Consider the following 19,917-nt stretch of genomic DNA (forward strand, 5'->3'; position numbering starts at 1 on the left):
TGCATCACCTGTAAGTGACTTTGTTTCTTTAGGAGAGGAAATCCACTGTTTTCACACAGCTAAGGCACACAGTCTGTTTCATAGCAGAATTATTTTTCAAGGGTGTTCTTCCTTCTCATATTTTACAACCTTTGATTGCACATCCAGAGCTTTGGCTTCCTCTCCAAGCAGCTGCCTTGCCAAGGCATTTGAATTGTGACAGTTTCTGAGCTGGAATTTCCAATGTTTGAAATAAGGAACTGGGCTACAACCATTCACCAAAAGCCTTTGTGTAGTCGTGATTTGTAAGAACCACGAACGTGGGACAAACATGAGTTCAAGTTCTGGGGGCAGAAGGGCTATTCAGTATACCCAACAAATATTCATATTGCTTGATGATTTTTAAGGGAGCATTTAACACATAATGGCTGACAAATAGCTGAGATCAAGTCCTTCAAGAATGACCAAAAGATTCTCACTGCTGTATGTTGTGTCAACAGGGATCATGGATTTTATAGATCTAACGGAGTAACTACAGTCACATTCAAAGAGCTGTAGCAATTCGCTTGACTGTTTCAGCGAACACTTAAAATACCACCCACTCCTCCACCCCCCCCGCCCCGTTCAAACTCCTCAGGTGATTAATTGGAAACAACCCAGTTGCAGTATTGTCAAAGGTCTGACTAACACCCATCAAACCCAGGAAACTGGGACTTCTTGAGCACTCCCCTGCTTACCTCGTGCTGTTGTGCTTAAGGTATTACTGGGGTCTACAAAAAGTGCACGGTCATATATACTGTACCATATGTTCACAAATACCAACACACAGCAGCATGAATTAAGGATAGGATTTCAGCCTTCATAATGAAGAGTCTTGCTTTTATGAGTTCAAGTCAGACCCTTAACGTTATTTTAACATAGATTTTGGTGTTTAATTATGTAATAAGATTTACTGCAGTCATCTAACAGATGTTGATTCAGGGTCAGTGTTTCTCATAAATTAGTTCTGAAAGGATTTGTTACTTCTGGGTCAGCAGATAGGTCCAGAGTGCAAAGAAAAAGGGGAAAAACAATAAACACAGAGTTGAAGGGTTTCTTGGGATTCTTTCTTGAGTTACATATCCACATATTTTCATGATCTTAATGACTATAGCCACAGGAATGTTTGCTTTAACACTAAAGATGGCTCAGCCCAAAACCCTATATCCAAACATCTGCAAAGTATGGGAAAGTTCAAACTTTGGGGCTCTTTATTTTATGACCCTGGCCGTTAATTTTTCATACTAATATGACACATTTTTTCTAGGGCTCTGCAGTGGGAATCACTGTGAACTCTAGCAGCACCTGAAAAAGTTTCATCTTCATGTGTTTGTTGTCAGACTTTGTGTATAAAGTGCAGCTAAAGACCGGTGTTGGCCGGTGTAGTTGTCATCACATGTGTACACTGAAAAGGTGCACCCACCTTCCTTTGAAAACTCAGCCTTCCCGTGTCTTTGGGAGCAAATCATACTGGGACACCCAACTGCTAGACCTCTCTATAATACACCCTGCTGGTGATGTTATCCATAATATAACTAAAACCACACAACATTATGTTCATTCTTCTATAGTTGTGGTTAAAGGAGCTATTCCATATTAAAATATTTTTTCCTTCCCTCTATAATTTAGGTGCAGACAAATTCCTTTGAGACTGAAATCATACTCTTTATATCTTATCCTGCTGAGAATACTTTGGCGGAAGGGGATTGAGGCACATTTAATAGAGTTGCTAGCATTTATAGGGCAGTTTTAGCCTGCCAATTGTTTTGCAAACACTGGTGAATATTCGCAATATTCCCCCACTTCAGGGTACGAGAGATTGAGTGATCTTCCTGCGGCCGTATGAAATGTTATAGCTAGAGGTGCAAAAATAACTTTGTTCATTCAGTGCACGCTAAGACCGCTCAACGTGCAAAACCATTTGCTGAACTTAATCGCCTTTGTCTTGGAAAGTTTAGGGGTTTCATACCTCAACAACTCCTCTAAGATGAATCCCAGCTATTCGGAGGAGCTCTGAAGTATTTCCCTGAACAGCAATCACACAGTGGCAAACTGCGAGCCCTGGACTCCTTGCAGAAGTAATGTGCGAGAGGAGGAAGAGCCCGTGGCCAGCTGCTGAATCTCGGCCAGCAAAGCAGCGCTGAACCTGCTCTGTGTAAGCGCTTGGACACAGCCCGGTTGCCGGAGGCTCCCCACGCTCCGTCCCTGCCACAGGGGAGGCCCTTGTGAGTGCTGATATACATTTGTACAGTGCAGTACTATAAATTTAAATAGCACTTTCCAAACTCGGGCTTGAAACTCCTCTTTTTCAGGAGTAATTCCATTTAAGTCAATGGATTTACACAATGGATTTACCGCTGCCAGAAGAGAATCAGGCCTGTAGAAAGACACACATTCTTTGCCAAGAAAATCTCAGAGCTAACTACTTGAATTGTGCAGTTGAGCTGCAGGGAGGTCAAGTGGACAGATGACGGGACTGGGACATACGGGAAGTCCCTGGTTCAAACCTCAGCTCTTAAAATGTCACGCGGTGTGACCTCTGTCGAGTCAGTTCATCCCCTTATACCTCTGTTTCCCCATTTTCCTTTGTCTAACTTGTCTATTTAATTTGGAATTTGTTCCAAGAAGGGTGCTTCACTTCATGTGTTGGGATGGAGCACGGACACCTCGCCTTCCCCTTGCTGGAGGACAGTCTCGAAGTCTTTGTTTCCCCACAACACTGACCCTCAGCTTCAATATCCACAAGCAGTGTCACGCGAGACCATCAGTTGTCCATCAGAAGACAGGCAGACCTGTCACTTGGTGGGATAACGTGTTGTCCTAACACTGTCTTGGGAGGACTCTGGCACTTGTTATTTCACAGTCAGGGTTGGGAGGTGGAAGAAGGTCATTGCTTTGAGCATTTGCTTCACAGCCCTGATCACTAAAGATGCTTTAAAATGAAAGCTTTGACCCTTCGGAGTGGGTCTGTGAGCTTGTGATGTATTCAGCTGGCACCAAATGTGGGTCACTGGCATGAAAAGCCTCAAGGACTGGAATTTGTGTATATATGTGTGCGGGTATGCGTGTGCGTGCATAATTTTCAGAAGCAGAGTCAGGCCAAGAACCAGCACTCCTGAAAAGCCCCATCTGTTTCTTTCAGCTCCTTCCCACAGCAGCTCGGTCGTTATCAGTGGCAAATGTCCAGAGTCGCTTGTCAAGCATGAAGCTGCCAAAAATCATTAAAACACAACGGTCACCCACACCCTGTACCAGCCAGCTGTAAAACTGTTTCAAAGAGAGTCTGATAAACACGTATATGCTTATAATAGCCCAGATAGAGTCATGTATTTCCTACGTGCTTTAATGAACCGAACAACAGCATGAGATGCTGCAATCAGATATTCTTGCCCTTTTCTGTTGTGGCAACTCAAAAGCTTGTTTGACGGTGAGGCGAAAGGGAACAAAGCAGGTGGCTAATGGGCTGTTTTTCTGTTTCAGTGGAGCATGACAGAGAGTTTCACCATCAGCGCTGCCACTACCGAGAGTTCAGGTTTGATCTCTCCAGAATCCCAGAGGGGGAAGCGGTGACGGCTGCCGAGTTCAGGATATATAAGGATTACATCCGCGAACGCTTCGATAATGAAACGTTCCAGATTAGTGTCTACCAGGTACTCCAGGAGCACCCGGGAAGGTGAGTGACCCACAGGGAAATCCCAATGAAAGCACAAGCAGAGTACGTTCCTTCAGAGAACTATGTCTAATACTTTTAGGAATATTGGTGCCGTCAGCAAAAGTGTCTGAAGAGGTGGCTTTGGGCATCAGGGTTGTACACTGAAATCTCAGTCGACGCCAATGCAGTGGGCACGTAGCTGCCACGTGTGGTCAGCCACCGAGGGCATGGGGAGAAGGTGCCCTGTGAGCCTCCGCACACTCAGTAGCTGAGGAGCCAACAAGCCTAGCCATGTGCTAGTGCGGGGAAAGATCATAAACTGAGAGTATTTCCAGGTTTCTGGGAGACCTACTCTCTTCCTCCTGCCGCTTATGGATCCTGAGGTGGCAAAACCACATCCGAATGCTTCCTTCCTAATTGTAGCTTAATTACTAGCCTTTATTACCAAAGGCATTCGAGATCCCTAATTAACAGAGACAGATGACACCATGCTTTTTATATTGACTGATTGTTTTGCATGTGCAAAACTACAAGATGAGCTATTAAATCCATTCCAAGCAATTATTAATGTATGCAAAGCTCCCTGACAAATCCTCCAGGGAACTTGAATAAGAACATATGTTCAATTTTCTCATCTGTTTTTAGTTCCAATTAATCAGCAATCCCAAACCATTTATCAAAGGCACTTAGTTTCATTTGCGCATATTTCTTTTACATACAAATCCTACCAAAAGTGAGATTGCATTTATTTATATGAAAAATATTTACAGTCATATGCAAGTCAGACTACTAAATGTGGGGTAATAATACTACAGCCCTAATTTAGGTTTATGAAAAGAGAAATGCTAGGGATTTAAAAAGGGGAAAGTCCAAAAAGGTAAGAAAAAAAAAATAGTGTAATCAGGACTCTGGCTTTATATTTTTATAAGAGCTAATAAAAATGCAGAAAAAAAAATTGAAATATGACAGGAAACCTTATCAACATTTTTAAATGGTGACAATTTCTACCGGCTTTGCTGTATGGTGAAAGTATTTAACCACTGGTGTGTTTTCTTTCACATCTGAAATTCTGAGTTTATGGCTTAAAACTCATGGTTCTCTTGGCATTTCTAATGACAGAATAATTTGCAGAATTTGGGGACTATGCTAATATTAATCTATTTTCAAAGAGTGATAAGTCAAACTATACATTTTAACCAGGCTTTCTTAAAGGAGAAGGCAACAAACCACAAATGTGCACAGGACCCATTAGATGTCCTGGTTGCCATAAGCATTTATTAGATCTTAGGCCCTTCCACAGATAGAAGCCTCCCTTTGCTGTATTTCTTGAGTAGGTTATTTAGGTACAAGCCTGCAGGGATGACTTTTCATTCTTGGGAAGAGCAGAAACAAGACGTGTTGGCAGATGAAGGGCCCCTAACCCGTGTGCCAGGGCATTAGGGAATTGCCAGAAACCTGTTCTTGAAGTAAATGTCCTTCCTCACCTGATGCCAGGGAAGTTCTTCTTCAGATCCTGATGAGTGAGGTAGGTGCCCACTAGGAATCTTACTGACAAAGTTAGGATGACATTTATTACCTTAATTTTATGATGATACATCCACAGGTTTGTTAAAACTATGTTGAGAGAGGGCTGTAAGGTACCTACTGAGAATAGTTATGTGTGGAGCAGCAAGTGTTTCTGCAAAGCGTCTCCTTCACAAAGTCTTATTCCTAAAGGAAAAAATGTACGCAAAGGGCAGGCATATACATGAACCACTGGCTGGAAGAGGTGAGGAATCTTGCTAATTATACAGATGTTCCAGCTACAAGATTAGATGCAGTTTTACTGCATCACAGTCACCACAGGAACACTATTTTTAACGAGTGTTCCTGCATATTCACCCTTTGCATACATTTTGGCACAGGCAATGGTGAATTATGAACAGTTTGTCCTGAAAAAAATATTCCTGTTGGTTTGGATTGACCAAAGGTAAAAATATTGTCACTAACATTTGTAAAAATATTTGCTCTTTTTCTGCATTTTTCCACTGACATTTTCCAACCGGCTCTGTCACAGACCAGTCATCCAAGTCGGTGTGTCATTGGGCAAGTGGAGAAAGAAAACAAACTCTCTCCAATGTTGATCAAAAAACACCCATTCACTTTGATGCTTCCTTGGCTGTTTGTCTCACCCTGAGCAGGCTGGAAAGTCAGACCCATCTGACGTTGTTAGCAACAAGAGCAAAACAAAGCCAAACCCTCCCCCCCACGCAGGCAAGAAAACCTTTGCTCGCGTTTGACTTTGTAGATTCCTCTCCCTAGAGCCCGGCAGGTACAATGGCCAACAAAAACCCAAATGGTTTTCCTGCTCCCTGCGCTCTTGCGATGACAATACAAGAGCAGCGGGATCTCCCAGGAGATCGCTGGAATTGCCTTTCAGGTTCTGAAAGAGCAGGTATTCTCCAGGTCCGTGCCCCCCCCGCTACGTGCGCGCCGTTTAAGCGCGCCAATGCGCAGAAGCTCAGCGCCAGGCTCCCCAGAGGCAGCTGCAGCATCGTCTCTCCTTTGTAACACGGCTACACGCAGCAGAGATCAGGACAGCTTCTAGGGCCGCAAAACCAGCACGGGATGCAGCTGGAAAGCCCAAGCTGAGGCTGACTGGAGATTTTTTTCCTTTGAGGGTGAAGAGATCGTCAGATACGCTGAAGGCTTGGGTTTCAGTTAAACCTCAGATGAGCCTCCAGTTTGGAGGGTGTGATGGTGTGCCCTCAGTTCAAATAAACCATAAGTATGAGCAGTTCAACAATTAATGACTTGCTTTACGAGTTCAGACAGGCTGGCAGGTATCTAACCAGCAACATCTCTTGTCTGCAATTTATTGTCGGTGAAAAATACAGGCATAGGTCTTTCCAGACAAACAGCAGCACCCACAGCAGGCTATTTCTGAAATCCTGCCCCTGAATAGTACCAACATTTGAACACAGGGTGGAAGCTCTCTGCCATCTACCTGCTCAGTCATGGACAGATAGACACCTAACAACCCTGGCAGTAAAGATGAGAGCCCAGCCCTGACCTTTGTAGCAGACGGGGTGCCACTCTGGCCTTTGACTTATAGAAATTATATCTCTGTCAGACTGAAGATATTATTACAGGTGTTTATAAGAAACCAGACTGAATGATCAAATATTCTTTCTGGCCTTTCCAAATCTATGAATTAATTGCAAGGCAAGCTTTTCAAACTGGCAACATCTCCTTTATAAAAAGGCACGTACAGCATTCTTTAGGCACAAAGCATCAGTTATTCACTTTAAGCAAACAAGTACATTCATGAAAAAAAATGTTCCTAGTATCATAAACACTGCAAAAACAGTTGATGTTTTGACTAATATAACGTGTCTCAAAGCTTTGGCATACATAACTTTAAGTCCAGTGACTCATGTCCAACTTCTGTTTGGTCTTCATGGTTCACTCACCCAAAAGCCTGGGAAAGAGTTTTATAAAGCCAGTGACTGGCTTGAGAAGGGTGCCGAGCAGCAGGACATCAAGTCCCTGTTTGTGGTCACAAACCCTGCTAGTGGGAACTAAAGGTTGCCATCAGGGAGCCGGGTGCTGCTCAAGCCTCTGTCTCCCCTCTCCTGGGTGCTGCGGAAAAGCGAAGCAGATTCCAGTGCTAGGGAGCACACATCACAGGGCACAAGGCTTGCTACAAGGTGTTGAAGGTCGTTTATCTGGGGCATCTACACAGGGAACATGTCAAAATAAAGCTTATGGACATGAGCCTGAGAAAAATGAACTTCGATACTTTTACAGTGGAGTCATGAAATAGTTTGTGAATTACTTTGCAAAAGAAATATCCATTACCCTTAGACTCTCCACTATTGTTGTAAGCAATGGCCAAAGCAAGAATGTCAAAGGGACTTAAGTGCTGAAGAGACACACAGGTATGTAGTGGGATTTCTAACAACGGCCAAGCAGGTTGGATACCTAACTCCTATTGCAATTGATAGCAACTTGTGTATTTTCAAAAAGTGCCCATGCAGTTCTGGGGCAGATTATCAGTCGGGGCATCATCCTCAGCTTATTAACCTGAAGCTGCAGAAAAAACGCAGACTGTATAGCTCCCGTCAACATCAGAGCTCAATCCTGCCCATCTGTCTGCACCTTCAGAAGCTAAAATACCTTGTCCCAGAGTTACATCTCCAATTTCATTGAACCCAGCGCTTGCACTGTGGAGTAAATCCCAACCCCTTTGAAGTCGATGGGAGTTTTGTTACTGGAAAGAATAAAGCCAGGTACTTGACCAGCCTTTGGTAATTGAAATGTAGTTGCTACATGTTCACTTTGTGGCCATTATGGATTTCACAGGCTTCAAAGGCAGTGAATGATTTGAATGCTCATGTTACTAGCCCTACAGAAAAATAAGATCTCGCACGATGCATTCCTGGGTTTGACTTGCAGCTGGAACGCTTTAGTTTGTGCTTCAAACTACACCACTTCTGCACCCAGATCAAACCTGAGCCCCTCTCCAGACCCCTTTCTCCCATTCATTGGAGTCTGTTTCCATGTTGTGGGTTGAAACATGTAATTCTAGTAACTAAGAAAGGCTTAGGCCCACCCAACCCATGAAGCAGATGTGCCTTCTTTTTGGAGCTTTTTTAAGTACCAGTGTGATCGTTCTAGAGATGGTGCAGCAAAGGGCATAGTTTGTTTTAACATTGTGCCCCAGGTATCTGCAAGTACTAACAGCATCTAGAAAGATACTGACAATAGCTTTGATTTTTTTTTTTGGTGACTTATCTGCAAGTCAGTTGATAACTGTACTCATCTCTTAGCAAGTAGCAAGGGAACTTCAGCATGGAAACCCTGTAGCTCTCCAAGAACAGAGCTGTATCTAGTTATCTTTTTCAGACCATTCCTAAAAGCCACTGCAGCCTGCAAAACCTCTGAAAAATCTTGAACTCACTTAGCAAGGCACAACTCTTCACAGGCACTTGAGTAGCCGCAGGAGGCATTTTGCATACCCCAGTGGGCTCTTGCTCAGCTAAGTGATGCACTAATAAACAGCGATTCAATGCTGAATAGAAACAGCTGTATATAAAGTGTCAGAGATATGTATATAACCTCATTTCTCTCAGCACTGCTTTTACAAGAGGCTTCATATTTGGGAAACGTTGCATCTCTCTGTAACAGACTCCCATTGCCACTTTTAATCAGTGTTTGAAACCCAGCTCTTACCCTTCTCAAACACTACATAGGAAAGGGAGCACGACTACTAGAAACACACAAACCAGAATCAAGAATCTGCTGAAATTTTAAAGTGAATTTAATTTCTCCCAAGATTCAACAAAAATTTACACCGATCCGTTTCACTACCAGTACAGCCAGTTTTCAGACCAGTCCTTGGAAACCACCTCCAGCAAACTGTATTCCTGCTGTGGCCATCCCTTCACCTGGAGGAGACCCCCAACCTTGTTTGGCTGGCGGCTGCTCCCCAGGGGCACGGGGAGGGAAAGGGAAGGATAACCAGGGGATCCCAGGCACGCAGGGAAGGGAAGGTGTGGGAGGAGGGCTGCATCAGGTCTGTGTACAGAGGGTGTTGCAAACGTGCCAGGGAGAGGCCCAGGGAGATCCTGGGGCCCTCTCAAAGTAGGAAAGTCTGAAAAATATTTTCCTAAGCTTGTCTTTGGACAGCTGCAGCCGACTTTAAGCAATGACACCAAGCAAACTGGAATCTGGATACTGCAGTTTTTAATCCAAACAGATGTCTTCTAACCCCAGATCTCCTCTCACCCTCCCAGGATGCCCTTTATGCCTTCTCCTCCCTCCACCCGCTCAAACCTGGATGTGAATTGCCCCTATCTCCCCATGCCAGCTCTGTCCTTGGGCTGCCTGTTGGCAAACTTGCTATCTTGCGCTATGCCTGTGACCCAAACAGCCCCTCTAGGGTTAGAATACCGGTCAAGAGGACAGGATTACGCTCCTGGCTCAGTGGCTGTGGTTTACATACCGAGTCAACAGGACATTTAACATATCCATACCTCAAGTGTTTCCCACTTTAAAACGGAAGCAGGAGGGTTGACCCGTATTTGTAAAACTATTCGAAGTCTGCTGCTAGGTGTCACAGTATGGTTATTGTTTAAAACACTGTTAGATCTGTAATTCCTCAAACTAGCAGGTAGGGGTTAGAGCAGTGCGGCCGTCGGGCAGCCTCAGTGTGCTCTTTGGGCTGGCAGATGACCTGAACGCAGGCAGGGGACCGCAGGACCTGGTGACAGTGGCCCTGGGCTGGCGGCTGCCAGGACACGGCCAGGTGAGCCAGGGCTCCCAGTCTGCTCCCAACCCAGAGCGCCAGCACGTCACAGAAATCAGCTTGTCTTGCAATGTGATGAAAGTTGCCAAGAGTCACCTTTGCTGCTGCTGCCTGTCCTTCCCATTTATTTTTATCCCACTTGGAAGTGCTCATTAGTGTTTACTACCACTTGTCAACCAGCAGCTTGAAATAACAGAGCCGATGAGGGGGATGGGGAAAGCGAGTGAAGAAAACACGCAAAAGCAGGGGCTGTTTGGTGAGAGGGCTACCCTCAAGAAGTGTAGACCTTGTAGCATTATAGTTTATAAATACAGAGTTTCATCTCCTGTTCTCTCTTGCTATTGCAGAATTGCTAACTCTCCTATTTTCACTGAGTCTCTCTCGCTAGTCCACGTTCGTCCTTGTGCCCTGACTTGCCAAGGCAGGTGGTTAGGGGAGATGCTGCACTTCTGATTTTTGGCTATGTTTCTAATGTTTATGGCTTCAAATCAAAGTGCATCCTAGAGGCTGAAAAAATACCCCAGCAAAAGGCAAAGAGCCCATACATACTATTTTCATGAAGCTTCATGGTTGTTAATCCTTTCTCTTCTCTTAGAATTACCGCATTGGAACTTGGTAACTCTCTTCCTCGCTGCTTCCTTTCAGGATACTCTTACTTGCCTTTTCTGTATTTTGTCTCCCCTTATTTCTCCACTCATCCCCACATGCCTCACTTCTTCCAGTCCTTTTGTCTCCCCAAAATCACCTGTGATTCCTTTTCTTACCCCACTCATGCCACCAGCCCTCCACAGCCCTTTGGCAGCTTCAGCCCTTCCACCTCCATAACTCCAGCTGCTTTCCAGACACGATCTCACATGCGTCCTCCCCAGCCACCCTCACTTTGCAATACTTGTTACTCACCCTTAAGTCCAGAAAACACCTTCACTAAGGAAATTTCATAGACCACACAGCAGTTATATGACCTGTAGATAAATTTTTGGGAGTGCTTTCTAACGGGAGGTGACTCTCCTTTCTGTCATCCAGTGCCAGACACTACCAAAGTGATCAGTAGACAAGTGCCAACCTCCTGTCCTCATCTTAGGCTCCCCTGACAGCCTGATGCTTGAGAAAACTGAGCTGAAAGCCCTGAGTTTTATCATTGCTAAAAGCTTTGACACTCCTGCTGATGTCAGTACTTTGAACGCTGAACCATTTTGATGTGGTCTCAACAAAACATACTTGTGGTCTGGATCCAGCCTTCATAATTTATGTAACTCTAATCTAGACATTAACATTTCCACATCCCAGCTTAATTTTCTGTAAAATGAGGATCATGTGCCTTTTCCTATCTCTTGGTCTGGTAAGAGGTTCCGTATAGTTTCTCACATGCTCTGAAGTTCTCAAATGAAGGGATTGAATGCAGGGCCATAGAACCAAAGTGATTTTCTGCCTCCTGGTTGCAGAGCCATTATTCACATTGTTCCAAGAACGCTCTAAATATGCGTACTGTTGGTAGGTAAGGTAGCAGAGCGCAAGATGTGCACTAGAAACCTTTTCCCTTTGTGCTTAGATCTTTATCTCAAAGCTAAAACTCAAACCAGCCACATCAGTTAGACTTAACTAGCACTATCTCATGACAAGTCATTAGATGGGAGCCCTCAGAGCAAATTTTGTTTAAGTCTAAGCAGAATAACATTTCTTTGCCATGTTTATTATGTGTTGTCCAACAATGATGTCTAAAGGGCCTGCTGTCTATTAGCTAGTGATTTAACGTTGTTTGCTATAAGCCTTTGGAGAGCAGGGCATTTCACTTAAAGAGAGGTTGTTCTTTTAAAAAGAACAAGAGGTTGCTTTACATCGGAGCAGGCGCCACAATCTCAGGAGCCTCTGCTTGCAACACCAGTCAGGTTTTGCATCCCATCCCTGGCAGCTGCTGGTGGGCCAGAGTGGAAAGTGCTAATCCAGGAGTGCTTGAACTTCACCAGAGAGCATCTGAAACAGGTCCTTTTTGGGTCCAAATGTTCCAAGTGTGTGTGGGAAGGACATTTCCCTTTAGTGGGTCCCTTTGATCTCTCTCACTTCGGGCTTCCCCTCCAGGCCTATTGTTTGCACATTGCTGTAACTACAGGAAAACAAACGCATTATACAATTTCCCAGACTGACTCACCCTGGTACTTGATGCCTCATGTTGTCTGGTTACCCTGATTGCATCATGTCAGCATGGGAAGCTTAAAGGCTGGTTTTTCTGAGTAATAATACTTCAGTTGAGCAGTAGCTAAAACCAAAAAAAGTTATCATTATTGCTATTATCTTCAACCTGCAAACTACAAGGGAGAAAAACCAAGCAAGCCAAGTCCCTGTTAACTAAACCTTGTGTGAATCATGAGTTCCAGTCAGGGGCCATGCTTAAATGATGCAGTATGTGAATATAAAAACCCTTTACTTCTGGAAACTTGGACTCAGCCATTGGAACGGGCCAATCTGTACTACTCCCTCGTCCCTGGCTCTTCTGGGATGTGTTTTGTTCAGTGTGTTGTAAACAGGGAAGGGCGGGAGGTGTCCACGCGGCTGTGTCATGCACTGTGGGAACAGGGCCATTGCTTCTGGGTGGGGACGAAACCCCAGGAAATTTGTCCCCCGGTTAGAGTTCAAGCATCTTACATTCCTGTAACTAATGCGTATGTGGAGGGAGGGGGTTATCCGTGCTGTTTATCTTCAGCTGTCCTAGGTGCACTCAGCAAAGCTGACTGAGCTCCAGAGAGCAGCTCCTAACACCTGGGTTGAGCCTCTCCAACGCTGCACCGCGGCTCCTTCCTGAGCCACTCGCTTTGGCTGCCCAAACACCAGCCGAGATACTCCCCATAGGATCCCCAGGGCCGAGGAAGTGTTGCGGCAAGTTCAGTTCTGATGTAAGGCTCACTTCCACAACCCAAAACTTTGTTTACAAGAAAGCAAACTCCCTCTTGGTGCCTTCCTCCATGGCAGGGACGTGCCGGGCGAGGGGAGGAATTACAATCGTTATAATCCCACACCTGCAAAACATCTCTTGCAAGCACCAGACCTTGCCTCCTCTTTCTGAATTGAGCTGACACAGAAAGCCACTGCTTTCCCTCAGGGTGCCACATGCAGCACTAATTGCACCCTCAGCAGCATTGGCTGCATCTACATATTCAGCCAGGTATCGTGCATTGGTGAGGAAAGGGCAGGTTCCTCCTCTTATGCGTGCCGGGCGATGTGCTCACATGCTCTGCAGGAACTAATTTCAGAAATTTAATTTCGTGTAAGCCAGCACAGAGCCAGAGGCAGTGACATCTCTTAGCTCATGGAGGAAAGCCATTCTCTCTTACACACTCTGGCCCACAAGGGTTGAAAGGAAAGCTAGATAGTAAAAACATTGCAATAAAACTCCATTTCTGAGTCAGCTGTGTGGGACAAAAGCCTCTCATTTCTTGGTATCTCACAGGGACAAGAATCACTAAAAGCTACGAGACAAAAGCCTCTATGCCGACAGCACTTCTCAGATTCATTTTTGATCACTTGATAATTCGTGCAAACAAGAGGCCCTGTTTAAACTATATTAAATATCTATATTTGCACTGACAAATCAATAGTGACAAAATTAATAAGGCCTTCTTTAAGCTTTGAGGACATGATTAAAGGGTTTTCTAAGGATATTTCTGCATTCAAAAGGATATAATTACACTTAAACAAGTTATCATGTTTGTGCACTGCAAGTACAAAAGCAGCTCTTACGGGACTTGTCTAGACACTTCCACCGTGTTTCTTTGTTCTTCTCGTAAAGTCGTTTTTTATAAAGGCACTGCACCACTATCCAATTTTTTCATCCAAGTTTTATCTCTTTCTTGATTTCTGATAAGAGAAGATTCCTTCCTTTACAGAATCTGTGTTTTCTCAAATTTTCATTTTACAGAAATTTGCCAGGAAATGTTTTGTAAATCCAGAATGATTTCACCCTTTTCACATGCACAAAATCCTCTCTATTTTGGATCTTTATCATTTTCTGATATTAGTTCTTCAACTAGAATAACTCAGCAGTAGCCTTTAAAAAAATTAAGCAATGAATTGGAAGAAAATTGCCACCCAAAGTAATGCAGACCTGTGACTGTGCAGAGGGTTATTGCCTCAATCAATCATCTGTAACCTCAGACGAACAAATTTAGAAAACCATTACATATGTTAATGTATGCACACCCGTGTTCCAGCTGGCTTGCACCAATGGTACAATTATGCATAAACGTCAGGAAATTATGTGTGGAAAGGATAATGAGCAGCATTGTCTGCCCAATTACCAACTTTGCATATGCAAACAATAATTTTGCAAATCTGTGCCTGGCAAGTGTTTTTTCTGAAGTTGCATCAGCAGCTCTAAGGTTAACTGTAACACCAAAGTAACCCCAAACCACCTCAACTCTCCTTCAACCCATCCTCCCTTTTTTGAAGGGAAGAAAAGCGCTCCATCTGAAGGTGATTAGGTGGGAAAGCATGCCAGCCCAGCTCCGGCATAATCTGCCTATTGCTTGAAAGGCTGACCAAGTGGTGTTGCTTAAAGCATGTACGTGGATGCCTATAGAGAATGCAGTGGAAAGCCTGGGTAACTGGGAATTATGCTGCTTTATTTCAGGGATTCAGATTTGTTCCTGCTTGACTCTCGAACAATCTGGGCTGCAGAAGAAGGGTGGCTGGTGTTTGACATTACCGCAACCAGTAATCACTGGGTGGTGAATCCCCAACACAATCTTGGCCTGCAGCTATCCGTGGAAGGCATCGACGGTGAGTGTCAGACACCAACATCAATCAGTGAGTCTGTTCCAGGTACACGACTGCCAGCCAGGGGAAGCCTTTAGCATTCAGTACTCTTTCCTTTGAACAGGATTTCTTAAGCATGTTTTTCCTGGATTTGCCTAAGATGGAAATAACAATAATAAAAAAATAATCTGTAGATGTATTTCAAGTTAAGGATGTACTCAAATGCTTTAACAGATTGGGAACCTGTCTGCAGTCATTTCAGTATTAGCTATGTACACATTGTCATCAAGGTATGTATACGCTGCTGGCTAATTTGCAGGTAGTATAATCCAGTCGAGGAGAGAGGAAGAAACTTTGCTATGTGCGAAAAGACACAACTGAGTGATGTAGAAGACTGGTGTTAATTGGCACAAAAGTCTTTTCAAATTCAGAAGACAGCTAGGAACCATTTTAATTGCCTTTGTGGCAGCAGAAATTACTAGTAAAGTCATGCCTGGTCTGGAGTCCAAGGTCTGCAGTGTGCTTATGGTACAGACCTGTGAGGTTTGGGAATGGGTGGGAAGACCTGGCTCTGAAATATCTCCAGAAAGGATGTGTTTAGAATCAGGCAGGGAATTTTCCTAACCTGGTCTTAACTAAAAAGTCATGCTGCTTTATCTTAAAGTTAAGATTCCTGATGCTCACTTGGAGACTTGGGCAAGGAAACCAAAGTATTCTGGATCTTCTGGAGGGTTCCCAGGACCTGGGACCATCTGAAACAGCCTGGCTGCCCCACAAGAGAGGTTAAGAAAAACCCAGCTCAAAACTACTATAAGTACTCAGAATATAGTTATCTAAGGACATACTTTCATTCTCCAGATATGCATCTATGATATCACTTGCTATTGGTTTTTATGCAACACTCTGAACATTTCCAGTAAGTAGTATTTTGCATAAAGACTGTGCAAAGCAGTTTTGAAACAGGCAACCTACAGAGAATCATTTGCATGAAAGAGTGATTTTATTCATGTGACACCTGCGCACAGAGAGGTGCACAGGGTTTGTTTTAACCTGCCCTGAGTGATCAGTGAATACAGAAACCCAAACACAGATACAAAGCTGGAGCTTCACCATGGAAGTTACTAGTCTCCACCCCAATGATAGATGCCTTTTGCCATCTTTGTATAAAGATTCAAATTCAACCTGATTTACAAGTTAATCTTAACTCTTAAAGTTAAAACAGTAAGGTGAATTAACAGCTAAGACAAGCTTAACCTGTTTTCAAACACTTGTCCTTGGTTTTAATTTCCAGTTCGCCTCCTAAATGAAATAACTGGAAGTACAGAAGTTGTGTCCACGATCATGGCACATTTGTTCAATTGTGGTTCACGTATAGGAAAACCATCAAGACCCAGCCCAGAGTCCACAGAAAAGTGATAGCTAGAAGTAGGCTTAATATATCTAAATGCTATGGATACCACAGTGTTACACTCACACTCTTCTGCCAATAAAGTCTTCTTATCGCTCTGTCCTCCCCCATCCTCACCTAGTGATTTTACAGCAAATCCCATTTTTCAGCATTAAGGAGGAAGGCAGCAGATTTATGAATGTTACAGATTTCAGTGGAGACTTGTCAGGGTCCTGCATCCAAGGAAACGCTGCAACTTTGCACACACAGTAACCCCGTCTGCTCTGCTGGAGCAATTAGAAGTGGACCCTTAAAAGCATACAGCCAGATCTATCACAGAGAGAGCTTTCAAAGACAGAAACTCCCAGGTTCAGTGATAAGTGCATTCTCATCTGTTATTCGACTCAATGAAAACTAGGAATCCGATTTCTTTTTGCACTCCTGAGAAATCTAACTGAGTTTATATATGATTTCCACCCTTTGCTAAGTAACTTACTGCTTTCTCAAAATAGATTAACAAAATACTTTAATCATCCTGTCATTAAAGCTAGAAAAGCCAACTGCAATGTTTAAGAAGTAAATATAGAGATACAGGAACCAGTTGTCTGCTTGTCTTCTGTAACCAAGTCCCCTGGCAGTGCACCTTTGCACTCGCATTTCTCCACCACACACGTGAATTTTTGTTTCTATTTTGAATGGCGAGGACATGTCCTTCCTTGCTCCCCAAGTTTCACTTTGGATTTAGACCAACTGTGTGGACTAACAAGAAAGCTGCTTTTACACCTGGACTTATGAAAATCATGTGCTGCAAACAGCAGAATTTTGATGCAACACTATATGCTTGGGCAACCCCCAGAGCTTTAAGTGAATTAGAAGAAAAACCCTTTCCTTTGTATCTGTTGTTACATAGAGATCTGTAATCATGAAGTCTATTTAAAAAAATTCTGATGTCACAAGCACCGTTCAGATGAAATTATACAAAAGAAATTAATTAACTGATCTTTGTATTTCTTTATAATCTTGCCAGATAAGTCTATCAACATGTATAACTAGGGTGGAATCAAAGGGTATTTGCTTACTCTTAGAAAATGGAGATCAACTCAAGCAGCAAGCAAAAGAAATGTTTGAGTGACTCAGTAGCCTTCAGCGAGCTCTCAGCCCAGCACCCGATACGCCTTGCTTGGCAGCAGCACATGGGAACAGCAGCTGCCCACTTAAGTTTACTTAGTTTATTACTTAAGATCCCATTTTTGACAGATTTAAAAAAGTAGCTTCATAAAAGCAGATAAAGCCATGCCCTCTGGTTCAAGAGCACAGTTCTAGTTCTTTTGGGAGAAGTTTATCATTGTCTAGTGGCGACTACACATGCGTCCTTGTGTTTAACCTTGCTTTCCAGATGTATAGGAAAGTTAGAAAGGGATTTTTTCTCATCTTTATTAAAAAGAAATATGCTACTTTGCATACAGAGTGTTACATGCCTTTCCCCCCCTGCCAAGGGGACACTGCCACCACGCTGGTCTTGAACGTGACATCTTGGTGTTAGATGAGGAATTCATTGGGCAAATGCTACTTATTGCTGCACTAATGCAAATCCATTAAACATATCAGTGTGAAGTTGGGTCCCCTCACTGCATACTGCCGACCTACTCTAGAGAGACATGGTAAAGGTAAAATAATTTACACTGGAAAAACCACAGCTGTAGAGGTACTTGCTAGTTTAAACAGCTTTGGGAAGCAGAAAGACTTCTTTAAAGGGGCAGGAAAAGCCATAGGAGCAGTATTCAGTGAGCTCTAACTCCTGCAGCTGAGCTTGTTTTCAGGAAATAAGGCTTCAATCCAGCAGAGCCTGGGCACAAGTGGAACTACTTATATATTTAGCATTAGCTACTTGCTTAAGCACTTTGTGGGCTCAGCCTCAAATGTTTAAAATGAAAACTGTTTGGACAAGTTTCCGGAAAGTAGCTTAAGCAGAAGATGAAGAAGTTGTTGATGTGTGTCCACGTATAAATCTACGTACATGAGTTTTTACATTTGCTATTTTTACCCAAGCTTTCCTGGTGCCCTGTCCCAAAATTCGTTTTGCTTTATCTAGTTTGCAAGGCCTGGCCATGCTGGGCAGTTGTCCTGCTGCCAAGCTTCCATTAAAACACCTCTTGAGCCAGTCCTCTCCACAAATCCCATGTATTACAGCTTGGGACTTACTCACTGGGCTGCACACTTTTAGAAAAACAGAAAATGGACTCCAGCCTGAGGCTGGTCCATTTCTTGGCCTCAAGCTTTGACCACAGCCCCCTTTTTCTGCGTCTGTCACATTTACCTATCTTTTGGCCACACGCAAGAGCAAAGATGGAAACAATTCCATAAAGTCAATAGTTTATAAGCGTTAGCATTTACTTTACTCATCTTAAAAACAGCAGTTATAGAATATTACCTAGAAATGTTTCAGGTTACCAGCTGCTTTTGACACAGTAGTCAGAAACGAGTAAGATAAGGACATTTTTGTCAGTAGACTGTAGAGCCCCTCACCTGCTCTCCCTGGCCAGGCTGCCTTTCAGGGCTTCTCTAGGAAAGTGTCAGCTGTCCTTTGGCATATTTGATTTGTGGCTGACAAGGCCAGCTCTGTCCTTAGCAAAAGGATCACAAAAGCCATTAACATAGCTTTGACTTAGCAGCAGTACTCGGTAGCTTGGAACAGGATAATTCTGGATATCACCTCTGCATTTCACAACAGCACCCAGACATCCTTTGGAGACAACAGGGAAAAATATTAAATTTCCCACTGCCACCCCTTCCTTGTGTTTTTTGTAAATAATTGGTCTAGTTCTACAGAGAAACCACCTAATCATCTTTTACCAAAAATCAAATTATTTTAAAAGCCCAGGATGAAGAAAGCATGAACGGTAATCAACAGTTTTGCAAGAAAGTTATCAGGTACAGTAGTGCTGGGATGCAGCAATAAGCAAAATGTCTCTAAAGATCTGAACTATTTGTTTCTCTCAGCTACAGTGTATCTGGAACTCTGTCAACATTTCATACAAGGCATTTTTATTTTAAGTTAATAACCTTCCAGTGGGAATTTAGTGTTCCTATGGGCTGAGTTTTATGGTTCCTTTTATAGGATCGCTTCAAATTATAGGTTGGTGAACTTAAAGAAACCCCTCTAAAGAATGCAGGAAAAGTTAATGCTAAGCGGATTTAGGGTAAAATAATTATATGTAGGACTATTTTATGTAACTTTTACACGCAGATATAAAATGAAGTTAGCTGTGCTGAGCTGCTCTTGTCAGAAGCAGCTTTGCCGATTAAGTCCAGGCCCTTGGTGGATCGACGCATACAGACGTGCCTAGGAATCGCCCTTACCAGCCAGACAGCAGCTCTCCTCCTTGTTATCCTTACTACATCTGCCGAAAATGAAAAGTTACTGCAGGCTCTCTTATCAGTCCATTCTGTTATTAAGGGCAAAGCATCAATCCCAAACTGGCGGGTCTTATTGGAAGGCACGGCCCGCAGAACAAGCAGCCGTTCACAGTAGCCTTCTTCAAAGCCACCGAGGTCCACCTCCGCAGTATTCGCTCCACGGGAGGGAAGCAAAGGAGCCAGAATCGATCAAAAACGCCAAAGAACCAGGAAGCTTTCCGGGTGTCCAACATCGCAGGTACAGCGCGGGCTGCCGGGGTCCATGTTTCTGGGCTTGGGATAACGTGGGAATGGTTTCTCCCACATTCAGTCTGTTTGTTGTCTCTTTGGTCTACCACTAGTGTTCAGCTGCTGGTTTGAAACTACTTGGGATTAGGGATTATTCAAAAGAAGCTGGAAAAATAGTGT

At 43.6% G+C, this 19,917-nt stretch overlaps 1 protein-coding gene across 1 annotated transcript in view; it reads left to right on the plus strand.

Annotated features, from left to right (window-relative positions):
• The window catches only part of BMP7 (bone morphogenetic protein 7), a 48,341-nt gene that overhangs the window by 21,746 nt on the left and 6,678 nt on the right, over nt 1-19,917 (plus strand). The window contains exons 2-4 of the mRNA XM_069804583.1: nt 3,499-3,691; nt 14,581-14,729; nt 19,550-19,747. Coding sequence (XP_069660684.1) covers nt 3,499-3,691; nt 14,581-14,729; nt 19,550-19,747 — 540 coding nt within the window. The remainder of the gene's footprint in view (nt 1-3,498; nt 3,692-14,580; nt 14,730-19,549; nt 19,748-19,917) is intronic.

The sequence above is a fragment of the Haliaeetus albicilla genome, chromosome 2, assembly GCF_947461875.1.
Source record: "Haliaeetus albicilla chromosome 2, bHalAlb1.1, whole genome shotgun sequence".
Classification (NCBI taxonomy): domain Eukaryota; kingdom Metazoa; phylum Chordata; class Aves; order Accipitriformes; family Accipitridae; genus Haliaeetus; species Haliaeetus albicilla.